This window comes from Rhincodon typus, chromosome 3, assembly GCF_021869965.1.
Source record: "Rhincodon typus isolate 14 chromosome 3, sRhiTyp1.1, whole genome shotgun sequence".
Taxonomy (NCBI): Eukaryota; Metazoa; Chordata; class Chondrichthyes; order Orectolobiformes; family Rhincodontidae; genus Rhincodon; species Rhincodon typus.
In genome coordinates this window covers 63,382,778-63,401,593 of record NC_063334.1, presented here as the reverse complement: position 1 = coordinate 63,401,593, position 18,816 = coordinate 63,382,778, and the positions used below count along the sequence as shown (strand labels likewise).

At 37.4% G+C, this 18,816-nt stretch overlaps 1 protein-coding gene across 1 annotated transcript in view; it reads right to left on the bottom strand.

The window, feature by feature from the left end:
* Window positions 1–1,352: 1,352 nt before the first annotated feature.
* The window catches only part of LOC109927356 (transmembrane channel-like protein 1), a 53,984-nt gene continuing 36,520 nt past the window's right edge, over window positions 1,353–18,816 (bottom strand). The window contains exons 12-20 of the mRNA XM_020527354.2: window positions 16,467–16,646; window positions 16,219–16,374; window positions 11,444–11,572; window positions 11,244–11,311; window positions 9,380–9,619; window positions 8,737–8,862; window positions 7,018–7,096; window positions 4,231–4,318; window positions 1,353–1,755 (exon numbers count right to left, since the gene is read on the bottom strand). Coding sequence (XP_020382943.2) covers window positions 1,499–1,755; window positions 4,231–4,318; window positions 7,018–7,096; window positions 8,737–8,862; window positions 9,380–9,619; window positions 11,244–11,311; window positions 11,444–11,572; window positions 16,219–16,374; window positions 16,467–16,646 — 1,323 coding nt within the window. The 3' untranslated portion in view covers window positions 1,353–1,498. The remainder of the gene's footprint in view (window positions 1,756–4,230; window positions 4,319–7,017; window positions 7,097–8,736; window positions 8,863–9,379; window positions 9,620–11,243; window positions 11,312–11,443; window positions 11,573–16,218; window positions 16,375–16,466; window positions 16,647–18,816) is intronic.

Genomic DNA, 18,816 nt, shown 5'->3' with positions numbered 1-18,816 from the left:
TCAGAAACTGAATGCAAATACTCCACTGGAGAACAGGAAGCACTTTTTCCACACTTGTGAACATTGGGGCATGTATCTCTATGATGGAAGATTCCCTCTTCTCATCATCATGAAGCACTGGCTATGTTGGTGATTACATCAGGCTTTGGTCATCAACATTTGCACATCTACAAATAGTCAGATCATTTTCATAAGCATATCTTCAAGGTCACGTATGTTGCAGGACCATGCAACTGAGTTGATCATGCAGGACTACAACGTCAAATTCATACATCTCAGCAATGGTATCATAGATCTTCATATCTCAAAGACTATTTCTGTGCTTAGAGAAAATAAACAGCACTGGTATGTTGTCATTGTCCAGTTGAGGGAGCCATTGTGCAGAGACACATCATGCTTTATTCAACAAAGAGGTGTCTACTGCAGTTGCACAAGTTCCAATGAAAGTCAAAAGAAGAATTGCAAAGTATCAGAAGAGAGAGACAACAAAATCTATGTGGTTCAACCAAACTCAAGACTGATAACTAATTCACCAGGCAATGTGGCAATGTCACTGAACTATTAATCCAAAATGCCAGGTTAATGTTCTGGGCACATGGGTTTGATTCCCATCATGGCAGATGGAGGAATTTGAGTTAGCCTTATAAATACCATGAAAGCATTATCAATTGTCCTTAAAAATTCAGCTGTTTCATTAACATTTTTTAGGGAACAAGAATCGCTGTTCTAACCTGGTCTGGGCTATATATGACTCCAGACTCACAGGAATGTGGTTAACCCCTGTTTCCATGCAAATAAATATTCCCAAGTACATTTAGCAGCAATTTTCCCATATTTGACTGGTCTCTTTTCAATTAAGTACTTCAATTATGTTGGCACATACTTAAAGGCCCATTTTATCCCTTCTTAGTATTTATTTTTCCTCACACCAGACGCAAGTGAATTTGTATCTTACCTTGTCTAATAATTCAACACCTTTCCTACAACAAGAAGCCCAAGACTGCGCACAGTACTCTAACAGAGAATTATTAAGGCTTTACGTAGTCTCATCACTACAGAGACAATTGCTGACACAGCTATTGTATGTATGTTATTTATCAGTATAGATATTTAGTGAATTTCAGTGTTGATGCAATTCCACAGCTTAATCTAATAATTATTATTTTTTCACTGCCTGTTTAGTGTCTATGGTATAAGCAGTAAAGGATCATGCAAATCAGAAAAATTACGATTTATTCCAAATTCTTGGGTACTAAGTCTTCTTAGACACTATTAGCAAAGTCACTAAAAAGTATTACTGTAACATATATACTGAATTCAGTTATAGTTTATTTTAGCAAAGAGTGCACACACAGCTTTATTACACTGTACGGTTGCTTTGTTCTTGACTCAGGTACTTTTTTCACAAAGAATCACTCAAAACATTAGTACATTTTAAAATTAATTTTATCTTAGGTTTAAAATAAAGTAAGTTTGTTTTCAGCCATATTTTCTCACATTATCTATAAGCAGCACCAGCCCTGGGCATCCTTGGGTGAGCTCCATGGTACTGTTGTGGTCCAGGATAACGAGGTTGTCCTGGCAACTGGCCAGGTCCTCTTGGCCTTGGTGGTCGAGTCACAGCTACATGTGGTGGAACAGCAAGTCTCATTCCTCTTCCATTGGGTGGATAGGCCCACTGAGCAGAAGGCTGGTTTGAAGAATTAACTCCATTTGCTTTTTTGTCTGCATCACCGCTTGTTGCTCTTTCATTGGCTGAATGGTAAATAAGAAAACAAATTTCATGGTTGATTAGTTTTAAAAATTACTTTTAAAAGCTTTCTTCGCTTTATGGCAGGGCAGAGTGTATAATTAAGCAAAATCTATAATGACATATGACCTGCAACCATTTAAAACAACAGCAAGTGTATCTCTGCATGAACATCCTGTTGTAATTACAAATTTGCTAAATCATATTACAGTTTTGTTTTTCTTCTAGAGCTACAAACTGTAAATATCAGTGTAAATGCAAATAAATTTATTTTCAAATATACAGTGTGCAATTTTCACCTCACTGTCCATTGAAATCAGGGATGTAAATTGTACCAATTTTATTGTGAGTGAGTCTCCCCTCTCTCAGGTGAAACTGAAAAATACCTCTACAGACATTATGGGAATTTCCCTACATTGTAGGGAAATTAAAAATGGCTGTATCACGTCATATTCAGAACAGACTGTTTGTCTCTACTCAAGTTAGTGCTCCAAGTTTCTCATATCAATGCTGAAGGACCTTACTATTGTTTTTGAACAATCCATATTTCAGGATAATGGTTCATAGGTTGCAGATCAGTGTGAAGCTTGCATGATGACAGCTCACAGTTTTTTGTGTAAGACACTGATGATAAATTTCTCATTTCTACTTTTGAATTGTAGAACCAAGCAGGGCAAACTTTAAGCTGTCTAAAATAGGGACTTTCTAAGGTTTTCTCTACTTAGACATATGGACCTGGATTTTTACCAAGCTAGGCTGATTTGGAAGTCTTTATAGACACAGTGCAGGACTTGATTTCAAGATTCCTCCCTCAATTTCTGTTCCAGGGTCTTCTGTTCATTATATTCACCGATCAAAGGTTCTGCACACATTTTGTGGAGTAAGATCCCTTCTCTAAGTAGATGTGGGTTATGGCATTCTAGAGGAAACTGAGACCAATGTGAGAAACCAATAAATTCAGCTTCCTGCTGCTGAAATTCTTTGCCTAACAATCTAGTTTCTTTGAAGTTATAAAAAGTTCTTTTATTGCATGGAGCTATGATGGTGTAATTTGATGGCTGAGCCTACTATGAATGCTTGGCTAAGTTATGAAAATTGTAAAATAACACTTATTTCAGCAGGTGATGTACACATTTGGATTGTAAGTTTTGAAATGTTATTAAAGAATTATCTATCTTTGATGTGCTGAACAGATGTTGTTTGTTTTTGCAATGTAATGACCACTTGGAGTGGATTTAAGATCCTTTTCATTGGGTCTTTCTTTTAGTATGGTGCGTATGAGTGACAGCTCGACTGGATTGTTAGAATTTTTTTACATATCTGTTTCAAAACCTTTGTATTGCAATTAAGTAACTCCTGAGGTCTATAGTGAATACTTGTGAGTGGCATTGGGCAATATTGCCAAGGCATGGGGTATGATAGAGCATGGAAGGCATGTAGGTGGGATGAAGGGTGAAGATTTGAGAGCTGATGCACTGGGCCAATGTTTCACTAACTGAATTTGAGTGTTCCTGACACCATTGCACCCCACTCATCTGGAAATGAAATATGGTAGGCAGGGGTGCCCTTAAAGGAGATGGGCTTGTGGACATGGAACTTTCCTTACTCCCAGTATCCATCTCCTTCTCAAAAACCTAATCCCCATGAAGACAGCATGGAGAGAACATCAAGACTAGCCCTTTTTAGACAGGTAATCAGACAATTTAGCACCATAGAGATTCTATAAAATAAATCTGTCAGTCCTTATTTATAAGCTAATGTTTAATTTTATAATTTGTATATGGACTGAACACCAAGTGCATTTGGGGAGTTTATGGCTTTCTGGCTCAGTACAGGTTTCAAAAGAAAACTTAATAAGCACTTGAAGACCAAACAGGAAACCAAATGACTGCAAATTTAACTTCTCTATATCATTCATAGGTCAATAGCATTTTCTTTGAACTAAGGCCTAATATTCAATTTGTTAAGCCCTCATGAAGAAAGTCTTCATTAGTTCTCTTCCTTCATTGTTAGTTAGAAGCTATAGAGACGAATAAAGTTCTATAATCCATATTCCGCAGAGGGAGAAGCAAGAATCACGCAGAAGTTTCTAAATTTAAGTCAGACAAATTGACATTACCTGTGTTGTGGGAGAATTTAGTTTTAATGAGCTGGAATTCACTGTATGAAAGAGTGGATGAAACAAATTCAACTTTAATATTTAAAGAGGAATTGAATAAAATTTAAAAAGGAAATACTTGCAGGGGTATAGAGCAAGCATGACCTTGTGTAGTGGGATGGCTCTTTCAAAGACCAAACAGAATTGTAGCTTCAATGGCTTCCTTAAGTGTGATATAGTTTATAATTTCTCAGCTGACTGTGTAAAAAGCCTTTTTTTTCTGTACATAAGTAAGGGAGTAAGGCATGTATCCGTGCAAAGCTACAGAAAACAAGTCAATAACAGCATCTTTTTACTGTTCACCTAGATTCCTTTTCCTTACCTTTCTGCAAGGAATTCTGCAGTTCTTCCATCTGATTCGCTGCAGCTTTGGCATTCTTTTTGTTTCTCTTTTTATTTTCATCACTTTGCTACCAATAATTTCAACAAAAACAAATTATTATCTGTTTAGTGTAATTAAAGAGGGCACAAATTATATTCAATTTGCACTCTACTAAGTATTATGAAAGAGGTGTCTTGTTCACAAACAAATCACAGAAGTGTTAATGCAAAGAAGGTCATTCAGCCCATCACATCCACATCAAACCAGTACCTTGAATTAATGCCATTCTTATGCATTTTACCCATACCCTTGCACATTGTTACTATGTTTGAGGCATATCTGACCTTTTTTCTCACTGAAAAGAGTTAAGAATATATTAGATATAACCGCTCTGTTCGAAATTGAAAGTTTCATGCAGCACATAGTCAGTATAACTGCCAGCCGGGATCTCACCTGAGATTGGTTTTTTTTCAACAACAAGCTTCTGCACAAACAGTTTCCCCACAGGCTTCTACCCCCAACCAGCAGCTACCGAAGCAAGACCCAAGAGAAGCCAAATTGAGAGCACGAACAGCGAAGCTGAATCGGTAAGCTGAACCAAAAGCATCACCAGATCAAAGGGCGTCTGAGAGGGGGGAAGCCGACCAAGCTCTACTCGAACAAGAGCTTCCAGAAACAGGCCTGTTCCAAACCAAGAAAACTGACAGCAAGAACCTCAGCAACCGGACAAACTTCAAAACCCAGTTTTGAGTGGTTAGCATAAATTCCCAAGACCGCAAAGTTCTTACCTAACTAGCAGGGAGGGGAAGGCAGGTGGCGACAATGCAGTGTGCATTGGGACCCCAATGTAGGAATTCTGATTAAAGACTGTAATTAAAACTGTTGTTTTCCGTGTGTGTCAGTAGGATAAGTTTCTAATAGTGTTAATCTAGCTAACAGTGCATTTAATAGTACAACTGTTCTCTGTATAATTAATTGTGTCAATTTCCTTGTTTATTGCATTTACCTATTTTTCTTGTATTATACTTACCTTTTGTATTTTAAATAAACACAAGAGATTCTTTTGCCCTGAAATATCTGTCTACAGCCCTCTTCATTTCACATTTCCTAAATAAGTCCAGTGTCCAGAACCACGGATCTGGGGGTGATTCAAGCCACTTAAAAATCAGAAAATAAGTGATTGCAAAACAAAACCCTGCAGAAGGAATTAATGTTTTAGTGAGCCAGCTTTCCTTACTGTTTTCCACAACTAAGGACACTAAATAACTTGTCTCTTACTTCAAACTACAAATAGTTCACTTGAAACTTTATTGCTGGGTTAACAGAAGGAATGGAAAGGATAGGTTTCACAGTATGCATGTGGATGTTTCCTCTTGTGGGAGATTCTAGAACTGGGGCGTCACCATTTTTTAAAAAGTTGTCACTATTTTAGACAGCAATGAGGAGAATTTATTTTGTCATAAAGGATTCAGAATCTTTGGAACAACTTTTCTCGAACGTTAGTGCAAGCAGATAACTGAATCCTTTTAAGGCAATGGCAGATAGATCATTAATAAGCAAATGGGTGAAGGTTATTTAGGGTTAGGTGGGAATGTGGAGTAATCAGGTCAGCCGCCATTTTATTTAATGGTGAAGCAGGTCAAGGGGCTGACTGGCCTGCTCCTGCTCCTAATTTGTACATTTGTATAACCTTCTCAGAATATATTGTCGAGTGAAAAATCTACTTTGGTTGACAAGCGAACTCCTGAATTCCAGGAAGAATTCAGAGGGAAACTTAGAAACACGGAATATAGGAGCAGGAGTGGGTCTTTCAGCCCGTCGAACCTACTTCACCATTCAATATGATCATGGCTGATCATCTTACTCAGTACCGTTTCTGCTTTCACTCTATGCCCTTTGATCCATCCCTTTAACCCTAATAACCATATTTAATTCCTTCCTGAAAACATTCAATGTTCTGGCCTCAAAAAATTTCATGGGCTCTCCAATCTCTGGGCGGTAAAAAATTCTCACCAACTCATATCAAAATGGCCCATGCTGTATCCTTAGACTGTGAAGCCTGGTTCTTGACTCCCCAGTCATCAGAAACAACCTTCCTATGTTTACTCTGCCTAGAAATTTTATATGTTTTTATGAGATCTCCTTCATTCTTCTAAACTCCAGTTAATGTAGGCGGAACCGATCCAGTTTCTCTTCAGACATCAGTCCTGCCATCCCAGGAATCAGTCTAGCAAATTATCATTTCACCCGCTCCATAGCCAGAATATCTTTCCTCAGATAAGGAGACTAAAACTGCACATTATGCCCCTGGTATTTTCTCACTAAAGCCCTGAACAACTGAAGGAAGACATCCCTGCTCTTGTACTTAAATCCTCTCACTACATAGGCTAACATATCATTGGCCTTCTTCAATGCCTGCTGCACCTGCATGCTTAGTTTCAGTGACTGTTGTACAAGGACAGCCAGGTCTCATTGCACCTCCCCCTTTCCCAGTCTATCGCGATTCAGAAAATAATCTGCTTCCCATTCTTGCTACCAAAATGTGGACAATACTGAAACTAAATCCTATCTCAGGCAGAAATTTGTAATGCATCTAGCAATAGAACCTAATTTTAAAAAGCATACAAAAGTGTCTTCTCTTGCTCTATCCCTGCTTAGTCTGATGACAAATTACAGTGACAATAGAAAACTTGACCATGCTGTTATTTTGTAAATATTTTAATAAAATTTAGGTACTGGTGTCACTGTTATAAATCATACTATTCTTTTGTTAGATAGAATACCTACATTTTGTAGTTTCTTCTTCAATTCCAAGTTTGCAGCCTTATATGATTCAGAGGTTGCCTGTAGATAATAGATAGCCAAACTGCAAAAGAACAACATTTACAAGAAATAATCACTTGGTATCAGAGAATGTGACTATTGCTGAAAAAAGGACATGTTGTCAAAGCTTTTTGATTTGCAATCATCAGGATAGGTGCAAGAATGCCAAATTTCAAAAGGAACAATAATTTATACTGTATGAGAAAAACGTACTAATTTGTTGGCAAGTTGGGCTGTGGTTGGTCGAGTTGTTGTCATGGAAAATGAGCCCTATACTATCCTCACGCCAAACATATGAACCTTCAGCAGGGACATTTTCTTCCCAGCTTATGTTTAATTCAAAAAGGCATAATGCCTGAAAAAATTCCTTCTGCATGCACAGCACATTTGAATATATGGAGCTTCCAGCAGGCATAATTGAGCTACATTGTGAGTCTAACTGAAAATCTTAAATTGCATTGTATGTGTATTTGTATGCAGGGACCTTTTCTTTGCATACAAAAGAAATTTGTTCTAGCTTTGCACCTTTGTTAAATTAAACAAAAACATACTGCACAATAGTTCTCTAATGCATTCTCCATGGCAGCACCTTGAACAATCAGAGGTGACTAACTAACTAATCTGCACCCATTTCTCATGTAGCATAAATTGTTGCACCCATTGAATTTTAGCATTCTCTTATCTGTCCTGATAAGTACATGTCAAGAAGGTACGTCAAAATATCTCTTTAGTTTCCTTACCAATTTACAAAATAACTTAGTTCCTTAATCTGACCATGGGATTTTGCATCTCAGAAGAATACTCAGTGGATTGTCTAAGTACACAGCCTCATCAAGATCTGTACAGGCCAAGAGGGCATATCACAAATAGAGGCATTCAAACTGACCCATAAGTCTTTATAATTTATTAAAAGTAACACTGGACCACAAATTTATCAATTCTACTCGTACTTTTTACCATGATTGCTTCATGAAGCTATTTCAGTGATCTGATTCAAAACCAATGACACTTCATGGCTTTCCTTATAAATAATTACTCCCAAGTACATATATATGGAATTAAATGAAACAGTCAGATCTATGATTTTGTTTGAATGGCATCCTCTTAAAGTTCATTGTTTCTGCTTACTTCTTACTCCTCCTGATCTGTTGAAGGTCTACCTGGCTTTGGTTATTCATTGCCGGTGATATCTTGTCTGAGTCAATAAGTTATCTAGAAGCTTTAGCAATGTCAGCAAATTATTCATTAATGGTTGACCACACGATTCAAACTCATACTATCCTCAGTCCAAACATTCTATATGAACCTTCAGCAGGGACATTGGGCTAGTGAGTGAATACATATTTACTTCCATAACCAAGGACATTGAGGTCAAAATTAGCTTCCCTACTGCCAGCCAATGAAGGTCACCTAATTCAACACCACAAATGCTCAAATCTGGAGCCTGCTGGTCTCTATAACACATGATCTGCTGCCTTAGCAACTAAGCTAGTTCAGAACCCTCCTTTAAGAGTTCTACAATATTACATTTATTGTAACAGACTTTGCAAGTTACAAATATCAAATTTCAGAAATATTTTAAGACATTTACAGATAACAAAGATAACAAAATCCACATGACAACAGGCACCAATTCTTTAAAAACACAGAAATTGTAAATAAATATTAAACCCAAATACTCACGCCAGAAGTAAAATGAAAGACAGAATCAAACCGGGATTTGTTGCAGCAGTAAAAACTTTCCCAAACCATGCTGGAAAGTCATTGTCCAGTGTTTCTTGGATAACATCAAACATTCTATCTTTCCCACTGTAAAATAGAAATTAATATCATTTAGGAATTGTATTTGATTTAACTTTGCCATGATGTTTGCTTTGCTTCAAGACTATAAATTGATAGCATTAAAAGTTCATTTGACAGTTCATTTTGTTAAGAAAATTGGCCTGAATTTGCAAGGTGTTCTGATCACCTGTCATGTCTCTTACAGCTTTTAAGCAATCAGTGTGTAAAATGCACTTTTCAACCATTTGCCCAGTTCCTCAGGGGAATTATTCTGGAAGGAGATCAGCAGAATTCCAAGAATTTTTTTTTCAAATGGGTAACTAAGACCAAAAGGTCTTAGGTCTTAGGCCTTATTCTGAGTGAGTCAATCTCTGCCAGAGAACAGTAGGAGTGCTACACATAGCTTCAAACCTTGAGGAATACTGACTGGAATTTTTTTCAGAGTTCTTCATTGTTATTCAATGGCTGGAAAATGCATGTGTGTGAATGACAAGTGAGAATATGTATAGGTAAACTTGGTCAATTTCCAAGCAATGTTATTCACCTAAATGGCCCACAATCAAAGGATGGTGGTATTGAGACAATGGTATAAACTGCAGGCAATGTTGACAGGAACAAGATGATCAGCAGCATGGCCATGTAGAAGTTATTTGATCTTGAAGCCTTGAACACACGCTCATGTGGAACATTGGTGCACATGACTGCCCAGCACTGTAGATACATGGAAGCCAAGAGGCGTAGAACATTGATAGCTGGAAGGCATGGAGCATAAAAGGCACCCATCCTAAGGGGACAATAAAAGGAACAATTGCTTTACTTCCTATATTACAGATATAATAAAATTTTATTATAATTTGGTTTATTTATATTTTTATTTGTCTTTTTAATATTATATTATAATTTTATTATATATCTTATAATTGTAAACACAGTGGAAATTCCTACTTTGTAAATAATGTTACATTAATGCTTTTGAGGATGGATTTATTTGGACATATCAAGAAATAATGTAAACAAACAGTATTTCTAACAAAAAATGCTCTAATGAAATGTAATTATCTGTTTTTTTTAATAAATTTCAGAATTTTTCTGCTTTCTAAAACAACTATGAGATATGTTTTCATTACTTCTTGGCAGTACTATTAGGAAGCTTCCAATTTCAGTATTTTCTACACTTTGGTACCAAGAACGGGAAAGCAGATTATTATTTGAATGACAATAGAATGGGAAAGGGGCTGGGGCTGGGGCTGGTGCAATGAAACCTGGGTGTCCTTGTATATCAACCACTCAAAGTAAGCGTGTACGTGCAGCAGGCAGTGAAGAAAGTGAATGTTATGTTGGCTTTCATAGTGAAAGGATTTGAATACAGGAGCAGGGATATCTTGCTGCAATTCTACAGGGCCTTAGTGAGGCCCCACCTGGAGTGCTGTGTGCAATTTTGGTCTCCTTATCTGAGGAATGATGTTCTGGTTATGGAAGGGGATGCAATGAAGATTTACCAGACTGTTTCCTGGGATAGAAGGACTGATGTACGAAGAGACATGACAGTGGTTAGGACTATATTAACTGGGGTTTAGAAGGATGAAGTGAGGTCTCATTGAAACTAAGAAAATTCCAACAGGACCAGACAGGGTAAACACAGGAAAGATGTTTCCATTTACTGTGGAATCCAGGCAGGTTAGATAGGGATAAATCTTTCCCCTTAATAGAAGGGTCAACAGCAATTTTAAGGTATGGAGCAGGAAGTTTCGAGGGAAAAAATTCATCCAGAGTGTTTGGGGTATCTAGGACTTACAGCCTGAAAGGGTGGTTGAGGCAAGACCTTCAAGACATTTCAGAACTATTTAGATGAATACTTGAAAAGACAAATATTACAAGGCTACAGATCAAGTGCTAAAAAATGGGATTAAAATAGATGGATGTTTGGTGACTAGTGCAGACATGATAGACTGAAGGGTATCTTTTCAACCTGTACAATCTCTATGACTCAACGTTGATCCATCATGCTATTCTGACTGATTAGGCGCCTTGCTCACAACACCAAGTTGTAAAGTTACCTATTAAGTCCCAAGTGATTCTGCCAACAGCATGGCATTATCTACAAAAAAAATCATGTTTCTTTCAGAAAATCCCAGAATAGACGTTCTGAGACACTTTTTTATAATGTTATTTACTACATTAATGATGAAGATATTGAATGGGAAGAATGACAGACATTTGTCTTCATGTATTCTCTTATAAGAAAGGTAGATTCAATGAATCTCCCATCCCTTTTCATACATGGAATTAAAGCTGGTGTACACAGAATTTGGTTTCCAGCTTCCTCTGGAGGACCATATGAAGCATGCGGATAACAATCATATTAATGTCTCTGAAAACAATGTGTGTTACTTTTATGCTTCACCCACCATATCATTCCTTGATTGAAGATCAGACCCAGAACATTCCCACTGATATCAAATTCTGCATAGGATGGCTAGATAAAATAAAAGCTTTTGTTCAATGATTTATTCCAAGCAATAATTACAAATTACAGTTGCTTATATTCATCATGCATAGTAATTATATGTGTATTTGAATATAATGCCCATAATTAGTTAGTACTTACAAACCCATATTCAAGGTCCCAACACCAGCAGTAATTAACAAATCTGACAAAAACAGCACGAAGGAAATCTCCAATCAGTATGGTTATGACTGTAGTCAATGTATCAGAAACAGTGAGCCGTACAAACTCCTATGAGAAAGTGAAAATTTATTTATTGCAGTTACATTTCTCACTCTCCAAAAAAGTCCTCAGCCACCAATAACTATTGTTTATTTCATAAATTTGGACAAATCTTCCCCTACATAAACTGGAGCTTAAATGTTCTATTTGTAGAAATGATTTATTTTTTGAAAACTTAAGCAGAAATTGTGACCAGAATTTTCTGCTCCATGGAGTGGTATGGGCAATGATGAGAAAATGGCAAAAATTAAAAAAAAACAGAATCTTGAAATCAAGAAAAATTTCTATATCTTCCCCTTCAGGTTTATACAGCAAGTTCAGAACCTTGCTAATGAGTGCTGACTACCTTATTTCTATGTATGCCATGTCCACTGAAATCCAGTCAGATCAGAGCTTAAATTTCCTGCCCAAAGTATTCCAGGAAGTTATGGGTAAACCGAGTGTGAACCAGTGGAAGTCTACAGTATATCTCTCACTGTCATGGGGGCACTAGAACAGCACCACTAGATCCTAAAAACAATGATCAAGGTACACTGCCATGAGTATCTTCAAGACTTGGATAATAGACCAGATCTTCTAATCACCATTAGGGACTCATCCAATCAGTCCATCAGTTTTACTCCATTTAAATTAATTTACGACCATCAAGTACAACAGCCTCTAACTCTACTCAAGGAGATGTTTATTTTGGACAAAAGGAGAAAGTTTCCATATTAGACTTGTGAAATGGCCTGGGAACACTTGAAAATTTATCAAAGCAGTGATAATATGACAGGTAGACAAGCATTTCAGGGCTCAAACATTTCAGCCAGGACACTACCATTTAATTTCCTACATACAGGTGAACTCTTACATAGGAGCCTAGAAGCTCGGTGAAATGAATTGCCTGACTGGGACGCCACATCAGGGAGATTAAAAAAAAGCAAAGGCTGTGCCATGACAACATAATATAGCAATACCACTGCTGAGAAGGGGACAAGCAGGCAATGATCTGTCTTCACTGTCACCAAATTAAAGGGAAGGGTAACAATAGGAATGAATTAGAGGGATGAGATAGTGAGGTCCAGATCGAACCCTCTACTACCTATCTAACTAACACAGAAACTATAGCAAACTTGGACTCTCATTGACACACTAAGTGCAGAACAGTGAGCAGAGTTAACAAGGCTGCATCCAAGGGACTGTGCACAGACAATCCAGTCAGCACCACTTTAACTCTACATGATTTGAATACAAGTGATGCCCCTCTCATAAAGTAACATTCATATTTTCGAGGTCCGGGAAAGTTGCCCCAGGTTTAGAAGGTGACTAACTTTACTAGGGAGCACCAATTGATAGATTAGGGCAGTCGTGGGAGCTCCCTGGTTGTACTCAGGCCCCGTGAGGTTCTACATTGACCAATGAGAAGTTAATGCTGTGACAAGAGCCAACTGCTAACCAATACCCCAACTAGAAGATTACATAGATTGCGTAAGTAAAGCAGCCTACATTACCGAGATAGCTTTACTCAAGGCATACTGACAGGTTCCCTTGACTACCCGTGTGAAGAAAATCTCTTCTTTCATAACTCCAAATAGATTATACCAGTGTCAAGCCATGACATTTGGAGTCCGAAACCTATTAAAGGCTGAAAGTATTTGATAGTGGCAAGCTTAACTAATTGGTGAGTGTACCTAGAAAACCTTCCAGTGTACAGTGACTCTTGGGAAATGGATTTAGAGCGACTGGACACCCTCTTCCAGAAAATACAATCACCTGAGTGAGCAATCAATCTCACAAAGAATGGGTTTGCTAATACCAAAGTGTCCATCTCGGGCACATTTGGGTCAAAAGCAAATACTTCCCAGGGCTGAAAAGGTAGAAGCAGTAGCATGGTTCCCTATCCCCATAACAAAATGGGAAATCATGAAGTCCTTAGGAATACTTGGGTTTAGCAAAGGTTTGTTCTAAACCACAGCTCAATACTGTGCCATTGACAGTCCGACTTCAGAAAGAAGCAAAGATAGTATGAACTGAGAAATGATAAACTGCTTTTGAAATGCTAAAGATAATTTTAACAAGTGAGGCTGTTCTTGCAGCTCAAAACATTAAATAAGTGGTTAAAGTAGCCATTGATGTGAGTGATATCAGGATAGGGGTTCTTCACCTTCAGGAAGACAAATCCAAAATAGAGATACTCCAAAAAAAAAACAAATATCGGAGACAGCTGTCCACAATGGAAAAGGAAACTCTTAGTTTATTACTGGCTCTCAAAGACTTTGAGGTGTATATCTGAAATGAGTATACAGCGACCAGATTTAAACTGTTGACAACTCATTAACTTTTGTGAGAAATCTTAAGATGCAGAATGCTGGGTTTTTCTGTTGAAGCTTGTTCTTCAACTGTACCACTTAAAAATCACCCACATTGCCAGAGAACGGCAGTCAATCTGTACAGAACCAAAAGAGACCTGGTTGGAATTGAAAATATACTACCGATCAAGACAAAGAGAATGAAAATGTCTGCCATATGTCTATTGTTCTTTATATTCAATTTTTTTTCAATTACTCTGATGGTTGGGAACTTTAAAATACTACTTTATTTTTACCCCTTAAAGCCTGAAGATTCTCATGTGTACCAATACAGGTTCAGGTGTCAGACTGCTATGAAGGCCACAGTTGAAGAACTATCCCTGGTCTCCCCAGTGTTTTAGGTCAAGATTATCTCTCACTCTGAGTGCCAGTAGCCAAAGAAACATAGGAATTAGGAGCAGGAGTAGGTAATTCAACCCTTCAAGCCTATTCTGATGATGGCTGATTTTATCCTAATCTCAACTCCACTTCCTGCCTGTTCCCCATAGCCCTTTATCCTGCTTTTCATCAGAAACGTATTTATTTCTTTCTTGAATCTGTTGATTGATTTTGCCTCCACTGCACTGAGTTCCACAGATTCACAAATCCCTAAGAGAAATAGTTTCTCCTCATCTCAGTTTTGAACCTACCTCCTCACTCTTTTTTCTATGACCTCTTGTTCTAAACTATCCTACAAGAGGGCTCATCTGATCACCATCCACCTTATCAATCTCATTTAGCATTTCACATACCTCCATCAGATTCACCCCTCACTCTTCTGAACTCCAGCGAGTACAAGCTCAAAACAATTCAACCACTCCTCATACGACAGCCCTTTCATCCCCGAAACGTTGGCTTTCCTGCTCCTCGAATACTGTCTGACCGGCTGTGCTTTTCCAGCTCCACACTTATTGACTCTAGATTCCAGCATCTGCAGTCCTTGCTGTCTCCACATCCCTGGGATCAATCTGGTGAATCTCCTCTGAGCTGCCCCCAGTGTCACCACATCCTTCCTCAAGTAAAGAGGCCAAAACTTGACAACGATATTCCAACTGTGGTATACCCAATGCCTTACATAATTATAATAACACTGCCTTACTTTAATAATCCAGTCCTTTTGCAATAAATGTCAGGATTCCATTTGCATTTCTTATTAAAATGCTGCACCTGCATATCCATTTTCTGTGATTCATGCACGAAGACGCGCAGATACCTCTGCACTAACACACTTTGAATCTGCTTCCCATTTAAATAATAATTTGCCCTTTTATTTTTCTGCCCAGAATGAATAACCTCGCACTTATCCACACTAAATTCCATCTGCCAGATTCTGGCCCATTCTCCTAGCCTATCAATATCCTTCTGTTTACTCTTTATCTCCTCCTCACAGCCTGCTTTCTGACCTATGGTGGTATCATCCACGAATTTTGCTATGTTACACTCTGTCCCCATTGGCAGATCATTTATATAGATTGTGAACAGTTGAGGTCAGCTAGTTGGCAGCCAGACAAAAGAGAAATAGGACAACAAAAGAACCCTCTCTCACCTTAAACAGTGAAACTTAATCATGACCAAAAGGAATTAGAACCACAAATACTCAACCAATCTACAAAACCAAGGATTGTGAAACCAACTGTTCAACTACCATTGTCAGCATTAAATTTATCATTTACTGCAGTGTTTGCAATGTTCAACTATCGGTTCGTCGTGAACCATTCATAGACTGATCCAAATACCGGCTTTTTTTTTTAACTTTTTATCTTTTTGGGCTCACCTCTTATTCCTAATCTGTCTGTATGTGCATTGTGTAAATACCGTTTCTAAAGTCTAGTAATTAATAAGCTCTTTTTGTTTATTCAAGAAAGCCTGGTTAAATTGGCTCCTTTTTAATGCACATGTTCATTCCATCTGGAAGAAAGGTAACCACAAGAAAAGCATCCTTTCTAAATTAACCTTGCTGCAACCAACTGATAGGGTGGACGATAAAAGAAGGGAACCCAATTAATCTCTAATAACCCAAGAGATTAAAAGTTTGGGGATTCCATCTGAAGCCTATCAAATTGGGGAATCTCACCTGGGGTCTGGCCATAACACCACGATCACCAATGCCATATACATGTGTCCAGGGCATTTCAAAGGAATGTGATCTAGAATAAGGTATATACCAATCAGAGGGTTGGCACACTGACTTGTCAATCACATGAAAATTAAAACCTATTTCAATTAACTGACTTCGTGATGAAGATCTTGGGAATCTAGGTTCAAATTATACAGACTTTAGCACTGGATTGACTCATGTAATAATTTTTTTTGACAAAAAGATACCTGCCCCACCATGGTCTCCCAGCAAGGCCCTCTGGGTACAATTGCAGGATCTATATCTAATGCAGGACGTGAAGTTGAGTTCTCCAACCAACTTCCATTATAAAGATTCTTCTCCCAGATAGTAATATTGTATTTAACAATCTTTTCTTCTTCAAGCTGAAATAAATAATGTGAAGAGATATAAACTTCTTCAGCCTGTTATTTGGTATGTAAAGACATATAATGATAAACTATTGCATTATTCTTGCCTTAAGGTTAATTTCATCCAATAATGCGATAATAAATGTGTAGAGATTACCAAGAAATAATGCAAAAATGCGGCCCAATTGCCACTGGAGTGCAATCCGTGGATGGTAGTTCTCTAAAGGACTAATGATGTCGAATAACATAGGACAGAACATGCCCAGCAGTGACATGACCATATTTACCTAATTAAAATAAGACAAGATTAATCTCATCATACAAATCTTAACAACATGAAAAATTTAGAGAAGAAACAGTGTGACATTTCAGTCTTTTGAAGGCACATGTAAGAGTTCACAAATATCAAGATACTCAAAATAAATCTTGTTCAATGAGGTTTTTTAAGTGCAACTAACTTTAATGGATCACCGTATAAAGGTACAAGTATTTGCCAGAGATAGTAGGAACTGCAGATGCTGGAGAATCTGAGATAACAAGGTGTAGAGCTGGATGAACACAGCCAAGCAGCAGCAGAGGAGCAGGAAAGCTATTTGCCAGTTGTCTTCTCATTTGAAAATTTTTCTTATGTGCACATAAATCTTAATACATTATTTTTATTGCATTTATAAAGTCAATAAATATAATAATCAGAATAATGCTTCCCCCAGGATGACAGTGTGAAAATTCCCAAAACGTATACAGGCCCACCACTAATAAGGATATGAGCGTGCAGGCGTTCTGTCAGGCACAGTGTTGGAAAACTTTGCTGGAATTGTATGCCCACCTACCATCTGATTGCACTACTGATCCTGGTTGGTTTATTGTAAATCACAATTATAACTTTAGCTGGCTTCTTGTCCTTGCGTTACAATAGGGTGGCCCACTTGAGGTGAGAAGAAGGAATTATGATGTAACATGGATACAAGATCTGATAGAAAGGCTAAATGCTTGAAATAGGAAATGAAATTAATTTGGAATCCCTTTGTCTTAATTATTGCAATTGACTACATTCAGTGCTTTAAAATTTAAAACCCCCTACAGCCTCATAACAACCTTAGATTGGAGAAAGACATTTCATTTTTAACACTCCGAGTTCATATATTATGCATGAAAGGAAATGTATTATATGACATCAGTTGAAGCTCATTTTAATAATGTCACAGGTACATGACCAGAAATATTATACACCTATTTGAGGTTTGTGAGAAATCTTCAGAGTAGTAGATAGTGTCTTGCCCGAGTTTCTTTCTCGCCTACCTCGGGTCGGTCTAGAGTAAAGTTTTCCCTAACATTTCCTTACTATAATAAGTGACATGCTTTAACTACAGCAGTGGATTATTGATGGATTCCTTCGATGTATATGTCTACATCGATAAAGGGAAAACTAAGTCTGAAGAGAATATCTGCAGATAGGAGAGAACAATTTTGACTGTGTGACAGAGCAAACAGTCCAATAACAGGTTGTACATTTTGTTTCAATGGAGATGAAACCTTAGGGAGGTACATAACTGATCTGCTACCATACATTTCACACTGAACCCAAGAAGTTGAATATTGATAATCTCAGTAACAACAGATTTAAAGAATAAACATCAGCTTGGTTTTGTAATATGCAATCAAAAATAAATGCAATAAAAATGTAGTAAAAATAAAAGGCAATTATCTTGTTGAAATCATTCACTCTTAGCCTGGCAGAATGATGCACATTATCAATTCTGTAGATTTTATATATATGTGTGTGTATATATGTGTGTCTGTATGTGTGTGTGTATATATACACACACATACACATATATATATATATGAAAAATATGTGTGTGTTTAATTGAGCCTACATGATGTCAATACTGTTCTAATTTTCACTTGTATTAAGACAGTTTGACTAGTATACATCAAAATTCAAACTTCAACCATGCGCAACTAGAGATTCCAAACTCCAATGCCAAACAATTCCAGCAACTATTCCATGTGCCTGTTGATTAGTGAGCTCCTCACCAACTAAAATGAAAGGTATCAATCTGAAACTGGTTAACTCAAACATATTTAAAGAAAGAAAATTTAAGATTTTACCTGGTTCAGATTATTCAGGTTCAAATAACCTGCATTTTTTAAGAAAAATATGCTGTTGAATATGGCTTTACTGATAATTATCTGATCTGTTCTTGTACTAGATTGTCATTTCTCTGTATACCTACAGCATTAGATCAGCAATTGGCGTAGCAATGTGTCTCCACAACTTGTTACAGGTTCCCCACTGTTACTTATGTATATATGTAACATGTGCAGCAAACCAGCAGCTCCCTGTTCAATCAATGTCCTAACTTATAACTGTCCATTTTATTCATTTCCTTTTGCAGGTATCTTTCCAAACTCTGACCCATTATTTCCGTTTTAAATTTCTCCATCTATTACATG